This window comes from Dreissena polymorpha, chromosome 14 (genome assembly GCF_020536995.1).
Source record: "Dreissena polymorpha isolate Duluth1 chromosome 14, UMN_Dpol_1.0, whole genome shotgun sequence".
NCBI lineage: Eukaryota > Metazoa > Mollusca > Bivalvia > Myida > Dreissenidae > Dreissena > Dreissena polymorpha.
This window is the reverse complement of record NC_068368.1, coordinates 27,549,619-27,574,261: the sequence shown is the minus strand read 5'-3', so window position 1 is coordinate 27,574,261 and position 24,643 is coordinate 27,549,619. Positions and strand designations below refer to the sequence as shown.

At 36.4% G+C, this 24,643-nt stretch overlaps 2 protein-coding genes across 3 annotated transcripts in view; both read right to left on the bottom strand.

The window, feature by feature from the left end:
* LOC127858083 (MAM and LDL-receptor class A domain-containing protein 1-like) overlaps window positions 1–3,959 on the bottom strand; it is a 42,069-nt gene extending 38,110 nt beyond the window's left edge. Inside the window, exon 1 of the mRNA XM_052394971.1 lies at window positions 3,807–3,959. The gene's annotated coding sequence lies outside the window, so the exon portion shown is untranslated. The remainder of the gene's footprint in view (window positions 1–3,806) is intronic.
* An 11,638-nt stretch (window positions 3,960–15,597) lies between these two features.
* LOC127858077 (uncharacterized) overlaps window positions 15,598–24,643 on the bottom strand; it is a 61,263-nt gene continuing 52,217 nt past the window's right edge. For both annotated transcript variants that reach the window (XM_052394963.1, XM_052394964.1), the window contains 11 exons: window positions 23,900–24,247; window positions 23,495–23,645; window positions 22,281–22,495; window positions 21,838–21,904; window positions 21,106–21,594; window positions 20,347–20,612; window positions 19,762–19,861; window positions 19,349–19,530; window positions 18,421–18,618; window positions 17,408–17,589; window positions 15,598–16,749 (listed from right to left, as the gene is read on the bottom strand). In XM_052394963.1, the coding sequence (XP_052250923.1) occupies window positions 16,477–16,749; window positions 17,408–17,589; window positions 18,421–18,618; window positions 19,349–19,530; window positions 19,762–19,861; window positions 20,347–20,612; window positions 21,106–21,594; window positions 21,838–21,904; window positions 22,281–22,495; window positions 23,495–23,645; window positions 23,900–24,247 (2,471 nt within the window). In that variant the 3' untranslated portion in view covers window positions 15,598–16,476. The remainder of the gene's footprint in view (window positions 16,750–17,407; window positions 17,590–18,420; window positions 18,619–19,348; window positions 19,531–19,761; window positions 19,862–20,346; window positions 20,613–21,105; window positions 21,595–21,837; window positions 21,905–22,280; window positions 22,496–23,494; window positions 23,646–23,899; window positions 24,248–24,643) is intronic.

The following is a 24,643-nucleotide window of genomic DNA, read 5'->3' as shown; positions in this document are numbered from 1 at the left end:
GATGAAACTCGGACTTTGTTGACGCACTGTATTCAATAAAAACTGTTATAAGTGAGGGGAAACTTACAAATTCATGTATTAGCCAATTAACGTGGGTATCGTGGTATTTTGAAAAAAAATTGTTCATAACTGGGATAAAATAGCATTGGTATCGGTAAAAAAGTACTGAAACAATTTCGCTAGATTTAAACATGTTTTAACACATATTGTAAGGCAATAACCATAATGATATTTGGATTCACTTTTGCACATTTATACTAAGTGAGTTTTCATACAAAATTGACTGCCTTGCGTATACAGATCCATTAAAAAATATAAGAGCTTTTGTATTATAATAACAATTAATAAGTTTATTAACTACTTACTGCGCTACTGTGTTTACTTTTAAGTTCAAATAAAGGAGCAATTAAATGATAATTTTTAATGTCCCTTTAAATAGCAAAATAGGTTACAGCAATAAATTCCTTAAAACAAGTACGTGGATAAGCAAAAACAAAAAGAGTTGTGTTTAAAAAAAAATTGATTTGATCAACGCGAGTGATTGGAAATCTAAACGTCAGTTGGTCGATTTATTCGGCATTGGAAAGACTCAGGTTCAAGCTATACTAAAAAAGAAAAGCTGCATTTTTAGACGGCTATGAACAGAATCAAGGCAACCATTTGAAAAGGCTGTGTACCAGATCGCTAGTTGACAACTTAAACAATTTCATGTGGGAATGGTTTCAGACAGCCAGATCACAGGGTATACCACTCTCCGGTCTCATGCTTAAAGAAAAAGCCTTGTTCTATGCTTCAGAACAGGGAATAACAGACTTTAGGCATCCAATGGGTATCCTGGCCGTTTTCGCGAGAGACATTACATAAACGTTGCATCAGTGTGTGGGAAATCTTCAACCAACGAATGCGCCGGGCCAGGAGAAGTGCCATTCTTCTCCTTGATAACGCGCCATCACATCCTCCAGACCTACAACTTACTAACGGCAAAATGGTGTGCTTTCCAGCGAACACAACATCCAAGCTTCAGCCTCTAGACCAGGGAATCTTCCAGAATATGAAGCAGTTGTAACGGAAAAGACTTCTCCGTTCAGTGTTATCGAAGATTGACAAAGACAACATGAGTTTATTGGAGCTGTCTAAGTGCGTGTCTGTGATTGATGCTGTTCAATGGGTTTACCCGTCAGTCAATGAGATCAAAAGAGAAACTGTTTCTGTTTTTTTTTTTCGGAAAGTATGGTGTGCGCTTTGACGACAGTGACAACATTCCCCTCTCTGAGCTATCCGACAACATGCCTCTCTCATAATTGAGGGACATGCTAAGGACAGACCAGATGTATCTGAAAATTGATAATATGATGTCTGCAGAAGAGTTTGAAGACATTGACAGCAACACCCCTGTTTATTCTGACCTAAGTGACAATTGGGAAAAAGAACTAATTGACACTGTGTTGAAGCCTGTGACTCAAATCCAGATAGATCCTGAAGAAGAAAATTATGAAGAACTTAAGCCCCAGCAAACAGAACTAACGATTCACTCCCATTAAGACGCTCTTCATTGGTTATCCCAGATAAGACTATACTTTTTAACCAAGATATGAAATCGTTAGCATTTGAATGTGGTAGACTACAGGAAGGTATTGAAAAGCAGGTTGTGAAAATGTAAAGCTCTTGTAAGCAGACGACAATTGACTCTTTCTTTAAGAAAATCTAAAGTATAATGTCATGATGAAAAGTACATGTACATGTATTTTCACTTCTAGTTTCAAAAGCTTGACATAAAATATGTGTACACTGTATAAATTAATTAGATGTACTGTTATATGTTATGCAAAAAGATTAAAATTCGTTGAATATTAACGTTTGTGTATTATATGTCAATCAAATTTATGAAAACTCAGAACTAAGGCCACTTCGCTATTAAGAACACTTTTCTAAAGTCCCACAGGTGGTTTCAATAGCGTGGTTTCACAGTACATGTGTACAGAGAGCCAATTAATCTCATCTATAATGAGTTATATTATAGCTCGTCTTGATAAATAGCGAGACAGTATATACACTAGGTGTGTAACAAAATCATCAAGTATTTATATGAATATGCAAGCGAATTGATAATAATTTGTAGCGTGGTGATGAAGGTTATAGCACTATAAGTGTTTAAATTGCCACATAAAAAAGTGCCAACTAGTGATATAGGTAACAATTACTGGGACAATGAGGCTATGTCACTTGATATGTTTTGTCCGAAATCTTCCGCTGTACCCTAAATACGCGATTTTTTATACCATTATACGAAAATCATTATAATATCTGAGTCATGTTAACTTATATATGCGGTGGGTCTTTCTATGTATCTCACTTATGCGACATTCATCTTGCTTATTTATGAGCAATGTATATTATATACATTTTTTAACACGCGCGCGTTTGTAATAAAGTCGTTAGATTTAAATCAAACTTAAATTTTGGCGTACGTTTTGGGGACTTTTATTCAATAGTTAAGCAGGTATTCCTTACACAGAAAATCGGCGTGGATGCCTTCAAGTTACTGATAGCTAGCTCCTTTGATGGCAGTGTTTTCACATCTTAAGCAAAGCTAGTTCTTACATACCCGTTCAAAATGATAAAACCTGATTAGCTGGGATTTCTCTGAGCATGATATTGTGCTAGATAAATTAGACACAACGAAAACCATACTTATAACGGACCAAATTCATGTGTAATTATATTTACATATCATTCCCATACAATAGCAATTTTGGTATGTAAGTGCTCCATAATTGTTATATTGTATTGACGTCCGTAAAATCTATTCAAATTGAATAGTTTTACTGAAAAGGCGATGAATTAAAAAAAATACCACAACATGTTTTAGGATTTAAATATGAAGAAAGGCTGCTATTGCCAAAGTTTTGGTTAAGACGTATAATGAATCACATGATATTAAATAGCTGTAAACTTACCAAAATATGATGTTGTTGTATTGTCATATCTCTGTACATACTTAAAAGAGATTAATGGCCCTTATAATCGTATTCCATTTTATTTTAAAGCCATGTATCTTTATTCGAAGGTTCATTTGTCTTAACTGAAATCAACATTTCCGCATGGCAATAGTACACCTCACTGATCAGCAAGAAAAACTATTATTTTCAGCGTTAATTAATATAAGATTAAAAGCCATTTATAAACAAAATAAGTGAATTATTCAATTGATTGAGTTAAAACTTGAACGTTTAAAATATGGATTTCAAAAAATCAGTAACCATTAATTTCGGTTTAAGGTGATTTAATAAGTTTAATACAAATAGATGGGTAGGTTACTTCTTCATTGCTACAGAAAGAGATAAACATGTTTGATTTTACTGTACATATCAACAATGCATTCCTGATTGAACCGGATAAGATTCGTGCGCTGTTCAGGTGCTGCTTACTAACTGTCGCTATGTTCCTTCAGTGTATCTATTTTTGTTCACTTTATCAGATATTCAAATACTTGTTATTTTATTTCAAACATCTGATGATTTAAATAACACCCCTTATTTATTTAATCAATTTAATTAAATAGTCTTTTTTTCTTAAATAGTGTCTAAATGAAAAATGAATGTTAACTGTCTGAATAAAACTAGCAGTGAGTATAATTATGCTTATTCTTCAGCAATAAATCAAGACACAAATTCGTAGTGTACTACATAGTGTACTGGCTTAGTCGCAATACAATTTCAATCACTACAATTATCCTTTTATTATAAGGATTATATTGAGAAACGAGTAGAAGTTGGACGCGTTAAGTAAGTAAATAAATCACTTACCTGTGCACACCCAGTCCTCAATCAAATACACAGCTAGATCGTTTTCCGCCCGTGTACAAATATTGAGTGCCCAGCGACAAGGAAATCGCAGGTCTATTTAAACAAACGCGATATGAGAACATATGAATTTCATTCGAAGATTAAATATCGTCTGATGAAAGCAACTCCATTTTTAAGCGCATTTTGACAGTTTACACTATGGTTACTGGGATATCAAAAAAATATCAGGCGATACTTAGTAATGCAGTTCAAAAAAACTTTTACAAATGTATTTATTTAAAAAAAATAAAGCTTATTAGCCATGCTAATTTGTTAACTTAAACCAAAAGAAATATCAAGCGTATGGTGACACAGAACTGCCTAAGATAACCAATCGCTGAAAAGTAAAACAAGATTTAATGCTTATTACGAATAAAACAATCTTCTTTATTATTTCTTTTTATAATAACTGTTTTAAATGTCAATTAAATAAAAGTGCCAACTAGAGATATTTGTAGCATTTTGTATCATGTTATCCAATATCTCAATTGATCAGTTTTATCCGAAAAAAAACGCAATACCCCAACCGCGTGTTTGTGTTGTGTTTTGTGTAATTATTTGTATCGCTGTTGGAAACCATGTAAGGTAAATCATTATAAATTATGAGTATGTTAACTTATTTGTGTGTCGGGTCTTTCGATGTATCTCACATATTCGAATTTCATCTCAATTAATAATTAACAATGCATATAATGGCAAGACAAGACATATTTATTCCGACTTGCACAGTGTTCATCGTCTAAACACTGGATATTTCACAATCAAATATGTCTCAGAGATAAACATAGTATTAATATAAACAAAAGCAGCATCGTATAAGGTTACGAAAATACTAGTAAAAATACTTTTTTAAATATGGAGGATAACTTTTGAAGTTAAGTAACAACATTAGAAATATTATTTCTTAAAATCAGAGCATCTTTTACATATGCTAATTTAATAAGTTCAAATGTATTCGTTGTATTCAACAATTGGTGGAATTTATAAACAGAAGGTCTAATATTTCTTTAGATAGTTTCTTATAATATCAGTGTTTAAAGTACATTTACAAAAAAATGAAACTCATCTTTGACATCTAATTTGTTACAACAAAGGCAATAACGTTCGTTTCCTTGTATATTTTTACCAGCATATCTTCCAGTTTGAATTCTTAGTGGCAGGTTTGAAGTTCGAGGCTTTGTGACGTAGTGTCTTAGTGATTCAGGTAATGAATTTAAATAATTTTCGTAAACAAACATAGACTTTAACACACGGTACATATCTAAAATAGAGCTATTTTCAACAGATCGAAACCACTATTGTTTATAGGTTTCAATAACAACATTTTTAGCATGTGGTACAAATATTTTAACATCGACAGAGCTTGAATTATTAAACACGTATGACAAACTGTAGTTATATATCAATTTGTGTATATTAGATACCAAATTAGAACGACCATTTTGGATATCATTTAGAGCTTGCATTTAAATTGATTTTAAAATTATGTTATCAGTTTGAATAAGTTTAAACCAGTATTAAACCACCTTAACTCCGTAGCCCGCCACAGCAGCGGGCAGCCGTAGTTTACACCGTTCACCAAGATAGCCCACCATAGCGGGTGTTCCGATATTTAACCTTTCTTTGTCTGACTCACATAAGAAAATCACGTTTATCAGCGAGAACAAACGTTAGAGTGGGTTATGGCCGATTGTTACTTTCGTATTCACCGAAAAGAATTAACAATATTAATTGTAAACGTGTTTAATCGAGAATTTAAACAATACACTGGCTATAACAATGGCGGACGGTGAATTTTTTTCGGATGAGTGGTAGGATGACGAATTTATTGATCAAATAGGTGATTTTGACTTGCATCATTTAGATGAAAATGACAGACAACGATTGAGTAGTGTTTTGCAAAATTTTGAAAACAATCAAGATAACGATACAGGTGACGTCGACTTTTTGGGGAATTATGAAACACCTGATGTGTTTGAGTGGAACAGTTCCTACAGTGTATGCTGCATAAAGAAGTTTGAGGAAGTTCCAGGCCCTGTCAGAATATATGACACTTCTGCCTCCCCCTTAGAACTTTTCCAAGTGTTCTACTCAAATGAAATATTTCAACACATAACATACTGTACAAACTTAAATGCCCAGAGAAAACGTGCAGCTAATCCGGAAGAGCACAAAACTCCATGGACAGATGTAAATTTCGCTGACATCAAGGTGTTCTATGGTGTTATGTTGATGATGAATGTAGTGAAGTTTGACAGAGATGAAATGTATTTTAAGGACAGTACAGACATCATTTTATGCTTGGGTAAAAAAATCCAGAAGTGATCACAAAAGAGCGATTCTTCCAGATCAGGCGCTACCTTCACTTCACATATGAAACTAACAACCATACAGGCAAACTGTTCAAGGTCCGATACATGCTGGACACTCTGAGAAAGAAATTCAAGTCTGAATATGTGCCCCATAAACAGATGAGTGTAGACGAGTCCATGGTGCCATTCAAAGGACGTCTTGGTATCAAGCAATATATGAAGGACAAGCCTGTAAAAATTGGCGTCAAGATGTGGATGGCTGCCGACTCCATTTCAGCCTACTGTTGGAACTTTGATGTTTACGTTGGCAAACGGGCTTCTCAGGTAACTACGCAATATTAGTTTTAAAATTGAAACTTTTATTTAAATTGCTTCTATAATAAAATTGTTTTATTTAAATTATAATTATTGCTATTTGTTTTATTGTTTGAAAACCACAAGTTTGAACAACAGTTATATCAAATTTATTGTGTTAAACACATATGTGTGTAGACACATAATTAAAAAACAATAATATAAAAAATACACACCAAAGAAGTCACACAATGTTTCTTTCAGTATTACTTGAAGAACCATTATAGATATTACTGGTATTTTATTACAGGAAACAATACAGTGATTTTATTCTACACATTTTTATTGGTCTGTTTACAGATCAACCAGGTGTTTGGACTGAGCGCACAGGTGGTCATCGAACTAACCAAGGACCTGGATGGAAAGGGTTAAACCATTTATACCGACAACTTCTACACCAGTCCTAAACTTGCCCACTTCCTGGCCTCCAAGGAAATCTACACCTGCGGGACAGTGAGCCAATAGGCACGGTTATCCACAGGAACTGGTGAAGACAAAAGCCGAGGCACGACAGCTACCACGGGCCACTTTGACTGGATGCAGTGTGGAAGTTTAGTAGCGACCTCATGGAAAGACAATAAAATGGTGTACTTTCTGTCTACTGCCCACATGCCAGAACTGGATCAGCTTACAACCTCAAGAAAAAATAAAGATGGGACGATACAGCGTCTACCATCAACTCCGTGTGTCGAGGAATATGGAAGATACATGGGTGGTGTCGACCGCAACGACCAAATGACGATGCTTAACAAATCCAAAAAAAAGCATGCGGTGGTATCGTAAAATTGAGCGCAAATTGTTGGAACTTTCAGTTTACAATGCATACATCATAGAAGGAACGATCAGAGACCAGAAGGCTCCAGGAAAAAGGAAACGTGACATGATGTCCTTCAAGTTGGATCTGGCATATGCGCTTGTGGGAACTTCACGACTGCGAAAGAGATCCGCTGGCCGAAGTCGGTCAGAAAACTCAGATTTTATTTTATTTTACGCGCGAGTCACAACTAGAGCTTTGTCACAGACGTTACGTATATCCCCACTTGCTGCATTAACACAGAATATTTTGCATGCTTTCTTAACAAAACAAGACAAGCATATTTATTATCGCATATCGATTTTTATAAATTATTATGCCATTATCATGTATTGCCATTTTGACTTTTGAATTCTTGATTTCTTGTGCAGTGCACGCCGTCCAATGACTGTGAACAAAAATAATATACAGAGTCATTTCAAAATCTCACAATGAATGACATAGTTATTGCCCGGACAAGCTCACGTTTGGCCATTTTTTACTTTTGAACACCAAGTGTGACCTTGACCTTGGAGATATTGACGTAATTCTTTCACATGACACACCGTCCAATGATTGTGAACAACGTATCGAGTAATTGTAAAATCTCACAATGAATGACATAGTTGTGTCCCGGTCAAGATCATTTATGGCCGTTTTTGACATTTAAACTCAAAGTGTGAACTTGACCTTGTAAATATCTGCGTAATTGTTTCGAATGACACACAGTCCAATGATTTTGAACAAATGTACCAAGTAATTTTAAAATCTCAGAATGAATGACAAAGTTATCATTTATGGCCATGTTTAACCTTTGAACTCAAAGTGTGACATTGACCTTGGAGATATTGACATCATTCTTTCGCGCGACACACCGTGCAATGGTGGTGATCAAATGTGCCCAATGATTTTAAAACTTACAATGGACGACATAGTTATGGCCCGGGCAAGCTCAATTATGGCCATTTGTTGACCCTGAAGTCAAAGTTTGACCTTGACCTTGGAGATATCGACGTCATTTCTTTCGCGCGAAACACCGTCCAATGATGATTAACAAACGTGTTAAATGATTTTAAAATATCACAATAAACGACATAGTTATAGACCGGACAAGCTCATTTATGGCAATATTTGACCTTTCATCTCAAAGTGTGACATTGACCTTGGACATATCGACGTAATTCTTTCGCGCGACACAACGTCCAATGATGGTGAACACATTTTACAACTGATTTTAAAATCTAACAATGAACGACATAGTTATGGTCCGGACAAGATCATGTATGGCCATTTTTAACCTTTGAACTCAAAGTGTGACCTTGACCATGGAAATATCGACGTTATTCTATCGCACGACACACTATCCAATGATTGTGAACACATATGCCAAATTATTTTTAAATCTCGCAATGAATGACATAGTTACGGCCCGCACAAGCTTATTTTTGGCCGTGTATTACCTTTGAACACAAAGTGTGACCTTGACCTTAGAGATATCAACGTATTTATTTCACGCGACACATCTTCCAATGATGGTAAACAAATGTGCCAAATGATTTTTTAATCTCAAAATGATCGACATAGATATATCCCCGACAAGCTCATTTATGGCATTTTTTTACTTTTGAATTCAAAGTGTGACCTTGACATTAAAGATATCGACGTAATTTATTCGCGCGACACACCGTGCAATAAGGTAAACAAATGTGCCAAATTATTTTAAAATCTCACAATTAACGACATAGTTATGGCCCGGACAAGATCATTTATGGCCATTTTTGACCTTTGGACGCAAAGTGTGACATTAAACTTGAAGATATCGACGTAATTCATTCGCGCGAAACACCGTCCAATAATGGTGAACAAATGTGCCAAATGATTTTGAAATCTCACAATGAACGACATAGTTATAGTCCGGACAAGCTCATTTATGGCAATTTTTGAACTTTGAACTCAAAGTGTGACCTTGACCTTGAAAAATTTGACGTAATGTTTTCGCGCAACACACCGTCCAATGATGGTGAACAGATGTACCAATTGATTTTAAAATCTAATAATGAACGACATAGTTATGGCCCGAACAAGCATTTGACCTTTGAACTCAAATTGTGACCTTAACCTTGGAAATATCGACTTACTTTTTCGCTGATAACACCGACCCATGATTGTGAACAAATGTACCAAGTCATTTAAAAATCTAACGATAAATGACATAGTTTTGGTCCGGACACAATTTCGGTTTAAAACACACTAAGTGACCCCTTGACCTAGTTATTGACACGACATTAACCGTATTCAAAGCTGACCTAGACATCATCTAGATTCAATTTCTGACCAAGTTTGGTGACGATCGGATGAAATTTTCGGGACAGACCGAATAATATTGATCTTTTTCACCAAAAATAAAAAACAATATTAACAATTATGTGTACGAGAATTTTGCTGGGCCACGTGTGAAGTTCAGCGCTCTAAAACTGGTTTAAAACCCCAAATGCTAAACATTGAATGTTCCAAGGCGGAGACCGCATCTTTAATCGAATATGTTTGTGCATTGTATGTTGTTTAATGTTCTGCGGTGCTGTTTTTTTGCAATTTGTCGCTGTACTGCTGGAACAACGGGAGTTGTACCTTTCTATTTTGCTATTTTGTTTCAACATACCGCCATCGATATGCTTAATACGTTGTGTTTAATTGCCTATTTCTGACTGTTCAATGTGACAGCGTAACCTCTCAGGTACCGACTTCGTTTGCAAATGAGATCATTTTAACTCGTGTCCGTTCAATACTGCTATTATTAATTATGCACAAGGTGTTAAGAACGTCAGTCGCGATAATTAGAATTATTAGTATTTAACACTTTAGGCAATCTAGCGATACAAACTTATTTTAGTACCAAAATGTATATTCTGAAGCAAGTAACCAATTCTATTTATTGTATAAGACACATAAACATTTACAACATATGACCTAAACACAATCAAATATGGGGTCAAAACATTGCACATCCTTAGAATGTTATTGCAATGCGTTATGGTTTCAATTTGGTAAAATACTTTTTGAATGTTTCATTTCATATTATTGCCACTGATTAATTTATAATAAAAATATGTTTTCAGTGGCAATTTCAAGGCGGTGACCCCAGTATTTATCATATGTTTTTCTTTTTCGTTGTGAGTTAAAATGTGCTGTTAGACTAATGGTCATTTGCCTTAAATAAAGGACTTTTGGTTGATAATAAGAATATCTTTCCTGGTGATGTTTCTGGAGTTTCTTGATTTCACAGGTATAGCTCTACAGACTTTCGGCAGAACTGAGTCGCAATTTGAAGAAAAAATATGAAAAAAAAACATTTGCTCACACTTGCGGATTATCTGACACTCCTGAAATATGAGGGACAGTTTGCGTTGCAGAACCGCACGGCTACATTTATTTCAAACTATAGCACGAATAAATTTCAAATATCTTACTTACATGTATAGTTTTCTTCAGTCGTTAATCCCCCAAATATTTTATAGGATTATACAAAGGTGAAACTTCAGCTGCCCCAGCAGTACAGCATTCCCATCATCAATTGCCACGAATCCTTAATTTGCGGCAAGTGAGCAATTGCCGAATACCACAGAACAGCACAAATCAAGTATTTAAATGTGAACCTTCAGCCGCCTCCGCAAAGTATATAAACAAACGGCATTGAACAAGGCTGGGGTCAGCGCCTTGGAACGGTCAATGCTAGGCATTCGGGGTTTTGATTAGTAAAATGTACGATGCGTTCCTAGAAATCATCAGTTGGACGTTATGTAGGTCCATAATAACATGAACATGAATTTAGTGATTAAAGCTTCAAAACAATTTGACCTTAACTTTGTAACGAACTGTTATTGATAGTTATGGCCACTTGATATAGATTGATGTAAGAACATTATCATATGATAACTGAAAATTCGTCAATTACTTTTGAAATTTTCGAGCACTATTGAGGGGAAATGTTAAAGGCGAAAATCAAATTAAATTTTCGTAAAAGTTTGTATTTGGTGTCAAAAATCAAAAGTTTTGTACAGGAAATTTTCATCATGCAATTATATTCTTAGTGGGATAGGTATTCAATATTCCAACAATATTCATTTAATATGATGGTGATTGCAAATTTTCTTTATATTCATTTTTCTTTAGTATTTTCATCATAATTTCTATGCTTTCCGAATGTCCAAAAAGGGCCATATTTTTTTTATTTTGTATAAGTTATCTCTAAAAAATTAATAGGATGATAAAGAGTGCACACAAGGCTCGACCCGTGCGTTATGAAACACTTTTTATAAATTTGAATGGCGTTTGTTCATTTCAAACTTGCAATTAATTTTGAAAAATACGTCTTAAATTATGCAATAGCGAACAACTTCTGTGCCTTCAGCGCTTTGATTAACATTGTGTACACACCGGTCTTACTGACCTGTGTACTACGCGAAAGGAATTGTGGGTAGTACTTCTTTTACGAGTGAAAATTTAGGGGTGGGGGGAATTCGGGGGGGGGGGTATTCTTGGGTGCGATGGTTGGACGGTATTTCAATCATAAAATAATAAAAATAAATATTTGTGTTTTTTAACCGTTTCAAAAAAAAAAATTAGGGAGTGGGGTGGGGGTTATAGTATAGTGTGAGGGTGTGATGGTCATTTGTGAGATGATCTTTAAAAAAAATTAGGGGGGGATTCGGGGGGGAGGGGGGTGGGGTATTCTTGGGTGCGATGGTTGGACGGTATTTCAAACATAAAATAATAAAAATAAATATTTGTGTTTTTTAACCGTTTAAAAAAAAAATTGGGGGGTGGGGTGGGGGGTATAGTATAGTGTGAGGGTGTGGTGGTCATTTGTGAGATGATCTTAAAAAAAAATTAGGGGGGGAGATTTGGGGGCGTATAGTCTAGTGTGAGGGTGTGGTGGTCATTTGTGAGATGATCTTAAAAACAAAATAGGGGGGATTCGGGGGGCGGGGGATTCGGGGGTGGGGGGTATAGTATAGTATGAGGGTGTGGTGGTCATTTGCGAGATGATCTTAAAAAAATAGGGGGGGGGGAATTTGGGGTGGGGGAGGGGGGGTGTGGTGGTATTCTTGGGTGCGATGGTTGGACGGTATTTCAAACATAAAATAATAAAAATAAATATTTGTGTTTTTTAACCGTTTAAAAAAACAATTTGGGGGTGGGGTGGGGTGGGGGGTGTATAGTATAGTGTGAGGGTGGTGGTAGTCATTTGTCAGATGATCTTAAAAAAAAAATAGGGGGGGAGATTCGGGGTGGGGAGGGGGGAGGGCACGAGGGATGGTTTGGGTGGAGTCTATTGTGGTATGTCAGGTAAGAGTAGTTTTGTCAAAGTATCAATCAAATCTTATAATAAATAAAGAAGTTATGGCATTTTTAGCAAAATTTAATAATTTGACCTTGAGAGTCAATGTCATTCAAAGGTTAAGGTAAAATTCAACTTGCCAGTTACAGTAACCTCATGATAGCATGAAAGTATTTGAAGTTTGAAAGCAATAGCCTTGATACTTTAGAAGTAAAGTGGATCAAAACACAAAATTTAACCATATATTCAAAGTTACTAAGTCAAAAAGGGCCATAATTCCGTAAAAATGACAACCAGAGTTATGCAACTTTTCCTTTTACTGTACCCTAATGATAGTTTGCGAGTGTTCCAAGTATGAAAGCAATATCTATGATAGTTTAGGGGTAAAGTGGACCAAAACACAAAACTTAACAAAATTTTCAATTTTCTAAGTATAAGGGGACTGTGCAGGCAAAGTAATGTAACTCTGACTGGCATTTTGACAGAATTATGTGCCCTTTTTATACTTAGAAAATTGAAAATTTGGTTCAGTTTTGTGTTTAGGTCCACTTTATTCCTACAGTATCAAAGCTATTGATTTCATACTTGCAACACTTATTAACTATCAATAGGGGACTGTGCAGGCAAAGTTATGTAACTCTGACTGGCATTTGGACGCATTTGATATCTCAACAAATACTTCAGGCGTGAGAACATAATAATTGTTGTTCAGATGAAAGGATTGCCACTAAATAAGAACACGTTGTAACATATACAACTATACTTTTGTAAACAAGATATAAATAAAAAAATAACTTTACATGATTTTTTTTACATATTAATCTTAATCAAGTTTAGTTGTCATAAATTGCCAAAGCATGTACAATAATCAAATTTGACTATCATATTTTTATGTAGTTAATGGATACAGTTACGAGTTTGATAAATTCGATATAACCATCGGAATTTTTATGGTAACGGAAATACGCCAAGAGCCATTTCACAACTGTCGTGATTGGGAAGAAACAAACAATAGATTCATTAAATTTGCGACCAGTTTTTAGAAATCCAACTGCAATATGCAACTGTGTTGCGTATGCGAGCTAATGAAATATTGACTGCCTTGCTGATTGAGTTGTCAGATAGTCGACAGCAACTTCGCAAACTGGCGTTTGACAATTAAGATTATTCGATTAATTCCAAAGTGTACAGGTCACCATTAATGGTGTTATCGGTCATTGTAAAAAAGAGATAAATAGCATGGTTCCCGGTATATTACAATTACTATAAACCATAATCACCAGGAGTGAAAACGTTTACACTTATATGAACCTCATTAAATGAAGTCATCCATTCACTAAATAAGTTAACTTGTTTTTCTAAAACAATACTAACAACAACAATTCACATATGCATAATATTTTAATAAACCACCAATTTATTGTCTGGCAAATTCAGTCACTGAATTTGCCAGACAATTTGTATTACTTAATTTGCTCATCTAACCATGTAAACCATTATAACTCGTGATAGGCATTTATGGTTTCATAAAATTAGAAGACACTTGTGAAATATACATAAATGCTTGTTTTATCACGAAATTAATATTTAAAAAACATGCTGGGTCACTCTAAATCATATATGTTAGATTAACCTTGATAACACTCAAGGAGATACATTTTCAACTCAGAGTAAATGGATATTTATCTGTTAAATATGAATTTAAATCTTAGGTTCAGTAGGTTTCGAAAATCGGTCACGGAGTCAAGTTTGCAACAGTTTGGGTTTTATTCAAATATGCATTCAACATAGTAGTTGTAACTAGCCTATGATCGGAAAAATACACAATATTGCTGCATGATACTTTCTCTAGATAGTGCAATAAACGCACGATAATATGACCACTGTAAGCCAACTAAAAATGTCAACGGCGTAGATGGTTAGCTTTAATAATATTAACTTGAAAGTCAGAGTGGTGAGATAGTGAAGCATGTTTAGAAATGGTTTTAATTGGTTTGAATTTTGATCCACACCACAATCATAACGTACTCAAGGGTATTTCACGTGAGGCATTAAGCTGAGGTTCATTATACAAGATTCTAGACCGGGCGACTAAAGAGCCAATGTATCTGGGACGGGACGTCATTTTTACCCCCCCCCCCCCCTCCCCATGTATCCCCTGTAATCAATCAATAAAATCTTCTGTTGGTTATGATATTTTAGGGGAATCCCGGTGCAAAGAATAAATATTTATATTCATTTGTAAGTCACTTGTGTTTCAATTCCCGGCTATGGACTGCATCCGGAACACACTTGATGCAGCTTGCTGTCTCCTTAAAAGTAACACATACTTTCAAAGCAGGTATGTGGTTACACAAGATACTTTACGCCGCCGAATGAAAAGAAGGGCTTTATTTATGGTATGTTGGATGAAAGACAAAAACATTTACAAAAATGTTTCTTTGGTGACCCTTTCACAATTTCAGTATCAATATATATGTGATTTATTGGTATACCCTCACAAACGAAGTTTCAGAAGGGTATATTGGAGTCACTTTGTCAGTATATAGGTCTACTTGACCGCATAAAAAGTTATACATTTGTTGAGTGAACAGCTTCTACATTTTGAAAGATATTTATTAAAATTTGACATATATCATCACCTTGAACACTATAGATGTTTTAATGAAAATTTTCCACTAATTTCATAGTAATGAGAAACTGAACTCAGGATGAAATATATTATACTGTTTGATGAGCAAACTGTTCTACATTTCAAAAACGATGAATTGAAACTTGAAATATGTCATCATCCATAAACTTACCTCATACATTGATTTATTTATTCCGCATTATTGTGCTCTTTAACTAAATTATGGGCAAGGCTGTCATACTAAATGATATGTTTTATGGATTTAACTAATAATACATTTGACTTTTTTATAGTTGATACATTTGATACAATACAATCACAACTGAAGGCCATAAAGCATTTACTCTTCTTTTAAAATACATTTTCAACATACTAAACAGTGAACAATAATGTATAAAATCTGACATGACTCTGTGCCTAATTGTTCGGCCATAAGTTATGTGATTAAAACTTAATTGTCATCAAATGAATAAACTGAAATTATATTGTGTATGGGAGATCAAAAATCAAATACGGTAAGTATAAAATGTTGAAACAACAACAACAAACAACACACATATGTGCACGTTTTCAGCAAGATTACAATAAAAAAATAATTAACATAATAGTAAAGTCTATTTGAGCCGCGCTCTGGAAAAACTAAGGCTTTATGCATGTGCTTACATTTTCGTCCCAGATCAGCTTGTACAGTCCGCTGAGGGTAGATCAAGAAATACACTTTTACACATACACTGTGTTTTGTTCAATAGAGACTTCCTTAAACGAAAAATACCATTAAGCGGCAAGTGTCTTCAATGATGAGCCTGTGCGAACTGAACAGGCTATTCTGGGATGGCAATTTAAGCACATGCATTTAACCACGTTTTCCCAGAGCGAGTCTCAAAGCTATGTGTGTATTGTTATTGCTATACACAAAAAATAACACAATTATTACCATTATTCTCAACATTCCAGCTCACACCAAAAATTACTTGCATTTAATAAAACACATGCTGATGATTACATGGATTTTTCCACTGAACATTCCTTTAGAGTTTCATTATTTCTTTCTTTAAATTCATTTTTTATGATATAATGTTCATATTTATAAGCATTTATACATTTACAAGAAATACATTAAAAAGTTGTATTACTATAAGTAGCATTTGTGAAAATGAGGCTTAATTCATAAACGTAAGTTATCGTCCTATATTAGCCTGTGACTACGATTTTAGCATCCACTCCATCTCCCAGTTCCTCATTTGCGTATTCATCTCGTTCCGGTCCTTGCTGCGTTCTATGCTTCGCTTTTTACGGTCCATCGGGATCTTGGTCATTGTGTAGGGCGTGGTCACGAGTCGACTCCACGTGGGACACAACCCCGAGACCCACTGCTCCACCTTCCGTTGTAATGTAATGATGACGTCATCTTCGTCAGTTTCCGAATCGATGTGAAACGTCACGAGTGACACGTTTTTGTTGTACATCAACAGAATCTACAATAATATAACAGCCCATAAGGCTGATTAAATGCAGGAAACCTTATCATTTGTCAAAACAAACAACACACATAAAGTTAATGAACTGCGCTTCTTCAATACCTGCACTACTCAATTACCATTAAGGTCACAAACAAGCACTTAGTAGTAGGACAATATTGAGTTTGTTTTTAATAGGGCAATTTTGGGTTACACGTGTAGACAATTCAATAATTTTAATAAATCTATGCTGACTAACAAAGAAGTAAACCAGAAGCTCTACTTAAAATATGTCTTCAGTTAAATGTGTTACTTAGCTCGTTGTATAGAGAAGTTTACATTGTTAATCTTTTCAAGATATGCAAACTTGAAACTTGGTAAGATGAATCATTCGGATTTGTCCTCCTTACTATTGTATGTATAGTATCTGCGGGTTGTTTTCGTGGACTTAATTAGCCCAATTAAAAATAAGTACTCCATAGTTCTCAAATCGAGTCTACAACTGGGTGGCAACTTCGCGATTACCTGTATGGTATTGCTAAGCGAGTGTAAGTCCTTGGCTGACTCCAGGCTTACATGTATGGTATTGCTAAGCGAGTTAACGTACTTGGCTGACTCCATGCTTACCTGTATGGTATTTCTAAGCGAGTTAGCGTCCTTGGCTGACTCCTCTTACCTGTATGGTATTTCTAAGCGAGTTAACGTCCTTGGCTGACTCCAGATAGACGTCCACATTGCCCACGGCTCTCCAGGCCAGCTCCTGTTCCACGATCTCGAGAAGCGGGCTCGGATTGTCCGCCCCTCCGAAGATCAGTTCGTCCGCATTTTCGTGCTTGTACGTGGCGGTCGTGAGTGGTACTGAAAAAACAAAATCGTGGTACATCGACTGTTTCCGGAATCCTCCGTAAGATAGATGCAATACATCGTCTGCTGATCCAGAGTGTGAGAGCATTGAATACAGTGAGGTTATTTGAGCCTCCTTTTGGGAAAATGAGATTAATGCATGTGCGTAAAGTGTCATCCCAGATAAGCATGCGCAGTCCTTCACAAACATGTACTCTTGGAGACTTTTGAAACGCAACATGTATTCAAATCAATATAGCTCCCTTATTTTAGAACGGATTATGTAAAAATTTGAACTCATACTTATTCTACACATATCTAATACTTCATGTAAATTTAATTGAAATTCATTTAATTATAAAACCAAACAAATAAAAAAAATTCGCTGTAAAAGTAAAATTCTCAAAATCGTACGTACATCGTCAAATTATAACGTGAAAAGAAAAAACGCTTCAAGTTACACGTCTTAATGACAGACCGGCTGACAAAAATTGCGCTGATAAATATTCATACGAGCCATGTTGTGTTTCTTATTAATGTTATGTTTCCCTGGTGTAAAACCTACCGAGAATGATGACATTGAAATTAAATTTGAATTATATAGCTACGTTTATGCAAAAGCGCCCGCTTGTCCCGGATGAATGATTGTCGTTGTCTTGCACAGAATATAGTCAAATGTTCACATATGCGATTTTATATCTAAATCTTTACTCATTACTGAGATATTTAAGTTTGAAAAGAGTTTCGTTAGAAAAGTCTCCAAGTGTATTAAACCACGTTTTCCATAGAGCGAGACTCAAATCCAGACGGCATGCACCAACAACTCAACAGTGGGAGCGTTCTTACACAGCAAGGCGTAGATCTGGGTGTTCTCGATGCACACCCTGTCGTCATGACAGGCGAGCGAGTGGACACTGGACTGGTGGTTGTCCGTATTGAAGATGGACACCTTGTCCAGTAGCGGCTGGAACGGGACACTCGCTCGGGTCAGGTACTTCAGGATCATCTTCGTGCACTTTACAACCTTCTCTTTCCAAACGCTTCCTGGAAATCGTGGAAAAAAACTCATAACTTTAATTATCCTAAAAATTATTTAAAACGTTAAGCAGACACAGCAATTATAATGCAATGTTATACATTTGTCTGGTAAATGACTCCGCAAAACCTGTTAGACACTTGCAAATCTGACATAATTTAAATTTATGACAAACATTTTTGCAAGTTAAAACACAATCTCTGACATGACAACATCAAGACAACAGAACAATCCTGTATAATTTATGTGCCTAATTGAGTTAATGCCGGACACATCAACGTGCATTACTGTGCTTGATATGTCGTAAACAAGTTTCGCGGATTTCGAACAACAAAAGTAACAACAACAAATACGTATAACCACCATATGTATGTTCTAACAAATTGTATTTTCTGCCCAGCAAAAAAAGCGCGGAACCATTCAGACAATGTTAAATGTTGCAAATGCAATATATATTTACTAAGTATTTAATAAATAATAATGTTGTTATAGTAATTTTATTTTGTTTGGTTATGTTGCGAACATGACCATTTCAAGTACAAATAGATTTTAACTGTTCACATAAGTTCATGATAATATAAATTTACATTCCGCCGCTGAGAAAATGTTAATAATTGGCAACAAGAATGCAATAAATTAATCTATATATACATATTTTTAAGCTGCAAAATAACGAATTTCATTATGCCACCTTCGCGTTAATTCGCATGCGCACGCTCGCAAAAACAGAATCCCTACCAGCGCTCGGGCATCCTCCGCAGGTGTCGACGACGCACGCCTCGATTTCCGGCATTATGTCAGGACGCGGTAGTTTCCCGGTGCCCGCGGCTGACGTCAGACGTCGTTGGAGAATGACGCTGACGTTATAACGTGACTCGTGCGTTTCCACGCAGAATGAATTGTCGGTTTCCCAGCAGTGTCTGACGTTGATGATATTTATGTAAGACATTAGAGAGTTAGTTTCTTAGTTTAAAGGCTATATGAAATATCAGCGTCTTAAGTTTCAATAAAAAATATTGCAATAATAATATTTGCTGTCAAATAATGTGGACTTGAACTTTTATTAAATTCCAACAACATAAGTCTTGTGGAATTTACAAATGAAGCCATCCACATTTATTTTATCACACCATATTGGACCAAACACTTACCCTTCTTGATCGAGGTCAAAGTTAAAGTAGAAATATTCGCGCCCCAGGGCTGTGGTGTTACAGATGACGGGGTCGGGTCGGGCAGTGACCACAGATCCGCCTAGTATTCAAGAAAAATTACGATTTTTAATTAAAGCCTCTTCCTTTGAAACAGGGCATAATGCATGTGCGTAAAGTGTCGTCCCAGATTATCATGTGCAGTCCCTACAGGATAATCTGGGACGACACTTTACGCCTGACATGGATTTTCGCTAAAAAGTGACTTCATTTGGTAGTTAAATACCATAGCAACGGAAATTGTCGTCCATGATTTGCCTGTGCAAACAGCATAAGATAATATGTGACGATTATTTGCACAAATGCATTAAGTCTGGTTTTTCAAGAGCGCTGCTAAATTTAATATACGTAATAAAGGATTACTAAATCGTCAATTTTGTTAAATGTTGACCAAAAGGATCGCGTATTAGAATAATTGACTTCAAAGTTGAGGGTTGCCGGTTGGTATTCCTGACCGCCAATATAATGCGCGCGGTTATTGGCATTGACATCACAAACAAATGAAATTTATTAAATAAGACATTGTACCCTGTGCAATCATGTCCTGTATGAGTTTTAATCGATTAAAGAGTGGAGTGTTGCCGCTGTCCCAAACCTCCACAACCAAAGCGTTCTCATCGGCAATCGGTCGGACGTCGAAGTAGAGTCTATCGGCCTTGCAACCGATCCCGATTCCAATCTGCTGCGTGCGCACGCTCTTCGCGATCCGGATGAGGGAAATGGCCAACAGGAACAGGTTATCCTCGGAGGCTACGTCATTGGGCTTTAACTCTACGGCCTGTCCCATTTCGAATCTGAAACCGTCAAACGTTTATTTGATTTGCATAGACAAAAACACAATACGATACGATAATAATCTAATCATAGTGCAAACTGGGAATGTCGTTAGATAAATAGCATTGATCTATCCCGCGTGTTGATTGCGACCTCCACATAAATGTGATATGAGTTAGTTGGAAACGTTAGCGTGATGGATGCTTTGTTGTCGAAGACAAAATATTTATCTTGTTTATTTCAGACATATATGTTTTATATCAAGTCAACTCAATAACCGGGCTTAAAGAGATGCTTATCTGCTAGCAATGTGCCACAAAACATAGCAATTTGTTTCATGGAATATTAAAATCCTCGCCGCTATCAATAGTTTGTATAAAGACGTGCGCATCTTACATATCAGATATTTCCATACGCCATGTTCATCATCGACACTTTCAAATGCCATGCATTTACATTTTACTGCTTGAGTTGTATTGTAAGAAATTATTTAAGCAACTAATTCAACCTCACCGCATCTGCTCCTTTTCGTGACGAGTAGCTATGTTGTCGAGATTGACAGATCTTGGCCTGTAACCGGAGCCGGTAATGCTGTAGAAACCGCCCTTAAAGTCATCGTAACTGAGGTCTAGAAGATACACCAACATCGTGTCGAGACGAATGTATCTTTTACCGGGACTGACGAACGCGTTCAGTTTGAAATGTTCTGACACATCGCCGCTTGAGGTCGATACATCGAATAGCAGAGGTTTTCTCGATTCATTTCTTAAACTTTCGGGATAATCGTATTCGTCCTCTTCACCGAGTGGGAGGGGAACGGAAATCAAGTTTGCCATCGGAAACTGGGCCAGATTTGTCTGAATTCCATCCTGTACCTTGACGCACACGTTTATGACGTCATTCGAAACGCGCATGACGTAATCGAATCCGGCCAGGATTGCGTATTGAGTGAACACTTGCGAAGAGAGACTCCCGCCTGCTTTCAGCGTGATTTGGGCAGCCCTGTAATTAATTGTAGCCGCCAATTATTTCATCAATGTTTTCATTATTATGGGAGAAACCTGTTTTTCAATTGTAATACTTATTGCTCTTCAATCTCTTAACCGGCACTTCTTTTATTTTATGTTTGGTACGGTTAATGAACTAGTTTTAAGAGAGCCGCCGACCGTTCAATCTTTCAATTTGTGTTAATACAAAGGGACACAACTTCAACAGCACTAATAGAATAATTAGATCGCGCATTACCTCCCTTCCATAAACTGCTTATCTTTTACATTTGTAATATTCATCGTTAATGCTTTCTTGACGACAACTGAAAAATATATAAAGTAATATTCGAATAAATGTGCATGTCTTACGAACAGTGAGTTAAACGACATTTAAATTTAAAATAAAATTATTTTGTCTGTGTTTTTTTTGTAAAGACCCTAAGGAAATGCAAACGATTAAGTATGTCACAACGAAACAATGTGTAAAAAAGAAAGCCTCACTGCAATATGTATCATGTTTTAACACAATAAACGCCGAAATGTTTAAAAAAAAATTATGGCTGTTAAATAAACAATTAAACAACACAAAAAAATAAGTTTATAATTTTACAGCGCTGCATAATAAAGTGCACGGGTAGTTCTCACGTGAATTGCCAATACACAATATCAAATCAGAATAGAACAACGTGTTGCACACACCTCTTTCAGACGACGGAAGAATCTTGGTCAGTCGCTGGAGCCTGGCCGCGAGACGCATGTGCATAGTGCGGGTACCACACCAGTTCCAGTGGTCGTCAATGTCGCCCGAGTGCAGGGTGCAATCCCCATGACAACGCCTCGTTTCCACGCCGCACCACGCTCCCGTGTCGCCCTCTGGCTCGAAGTCGACGTCGCTCAGTGGATACTCGATGAGTCTGGTATGAAATGTCACATTTGAGCCTCGCTTTAAAAAAAACGGGTTTAATGCATGTCCGGAAAGTGTCGCACAGGTTCCAGATAAGCCTGTGCAGTTCGCAAAGGCTATCAGGGACGACACTTTCCGCTTTTATGAAAGACTTTGTCTGAAGGAAGTCTCATCTCAACGAAAATCGAGTACATATAAGCAAACAAACAGAAACATACAGAAATTACGAAACGTTTCGTCCCTGATTAAGCCGTGCAGACTGCACACGCTACTCAGGGACGACAATTAACGCACATTTATTTAGCCCCGTTTTCCAAGAGCGTCGCTCACTTTAACAAGCTAGGTAAGGGTTCGGGAAAGATTGAGGGTCTAAAAAGATACAAGGTGCTGATAATGTATTGGAACAGTCAAAATTAAAATGCTCATACATTGGCAGTTTAACAATCAGATATTATTTATATGTTTTAAAGATCTGCAAAATATGCAGTTGTTATGGCAACATTCGACTAAATGTTTCTATATAAGCATACAAAATCTGAAATAATTTTTGCTTGGTTAATTAGGTGATTTAACAACTATAAATGTGCTCATCGTCTTCAAGAAATTTCATAATGATGGTAACAGATTTGCATTTGCACTTAATGGAGATTTCCATAACTCTGCCGGTACAAACCCATATTTGATAACGAAACATATCACGCAAAAATGTTTGTTTACTTTTACTATCTCCAGAAATTGGTTCGAAGGGTCTGCTAAACGTTTGCCATTTATTTTTTGTAACTTAAGGTAGTCAGTATTATTTCCCACTTTAGTAAGTTTTCATTGACAGAATGGATTGAATTCTCAAATATTCTTTATATGTAACAGCTTTTGAAGAAAATACTATCAAATTGAGCTAATATCATCGTGATCTCAATTCGGAATAAACAAAAATATGTAATAAAATATAATAATAAACGCCTTTAAACGCAGTATGAATTATTTTTTAATGAGCAAATCAGGCGCTTACCGTCTAAATCGTTCGGTGTCGTCCTGGGACACACTTCCGGTGAACGCCCCACACGCGACGTCCATGGTCGACCCCTGCGGGTACTGAACACCAACCGGAAGTGGTAACACCGAGGTCAGATTTACAGACGGCGATTTCGAAACCGCGTCCCCTATGTATATAAGAACACAGAATCAGTAAACTATGCACATTGATTACATTACCTTTTGAACTATATGCACTGCATTTTACCCTTTCAACTATGCAAATGGCATACATACTAGTATACGATAAGGTGTACAAAAAACAATGTATCGAACGATTGATTATTTTGAACGTTCCTAAAGTGAAAAATACAGTAACCTAGCGGATTGACCACACTAGACGGCCCTTTTTGAATTTTTATTTTGCTTTATATAGTTTTACCTAGTTTTTCTAGCAGCTCTTTCACCATTGTATGCTCCACGTGTCCCGATCTGCGCGTGCGCGAAAGCAGCGACCGCTTACGGCGATCACTTTTTGGTTTCCTCTCTACGCATGCGCTAACCTTCGCGTCTTCTTTCGCAACGTACGCAAAATTCGCGCACACGGCAAGCTCGCTGAGTCGCCTCTGTACATAGTCATCGGTTTCCAGCGCCGCCGGGGAGAATGCGTTGGCCTTCGTGATGGACATTACTGCCCCCCGACCTTCATAAAACACTGATTCGTTTTCATGACGACCGTTCGGGAAATCGGACGTGTCTTCATCGAATGCCTCTTGTATTACAAGCTTTCCTGTAAAAAAAACAGCAACACAACATCGGTTGATGAATATTCTTGAGGGTCCGTATACAAGAAACAATGTTCACCTGTTTCAGTCCTGCATTCGGGAAGCTCCATATAGCTCTAACCATGGTAAAGTGCATGTGCGTGCTTTAGTCCGTTTGTCCGATTCTGTTCGGGCTGTTACTTCATAATTCGTCATGAAAATTAAAGTATATTTCTATAATCGTTCACCATGCTAGTAGAATGTGAGATATATTTCAAATTCTCAGACATGATCTTAATCTTTCATCGGACAAATTGTAAAAATGACTTGGCAAGTGTTACAACGTTGTAACAACGTATTGCGTGGAAGCCCTCTTTCTATGACATGAAACTAGTTGTTATAAGAATTTCAAAGAATGATAC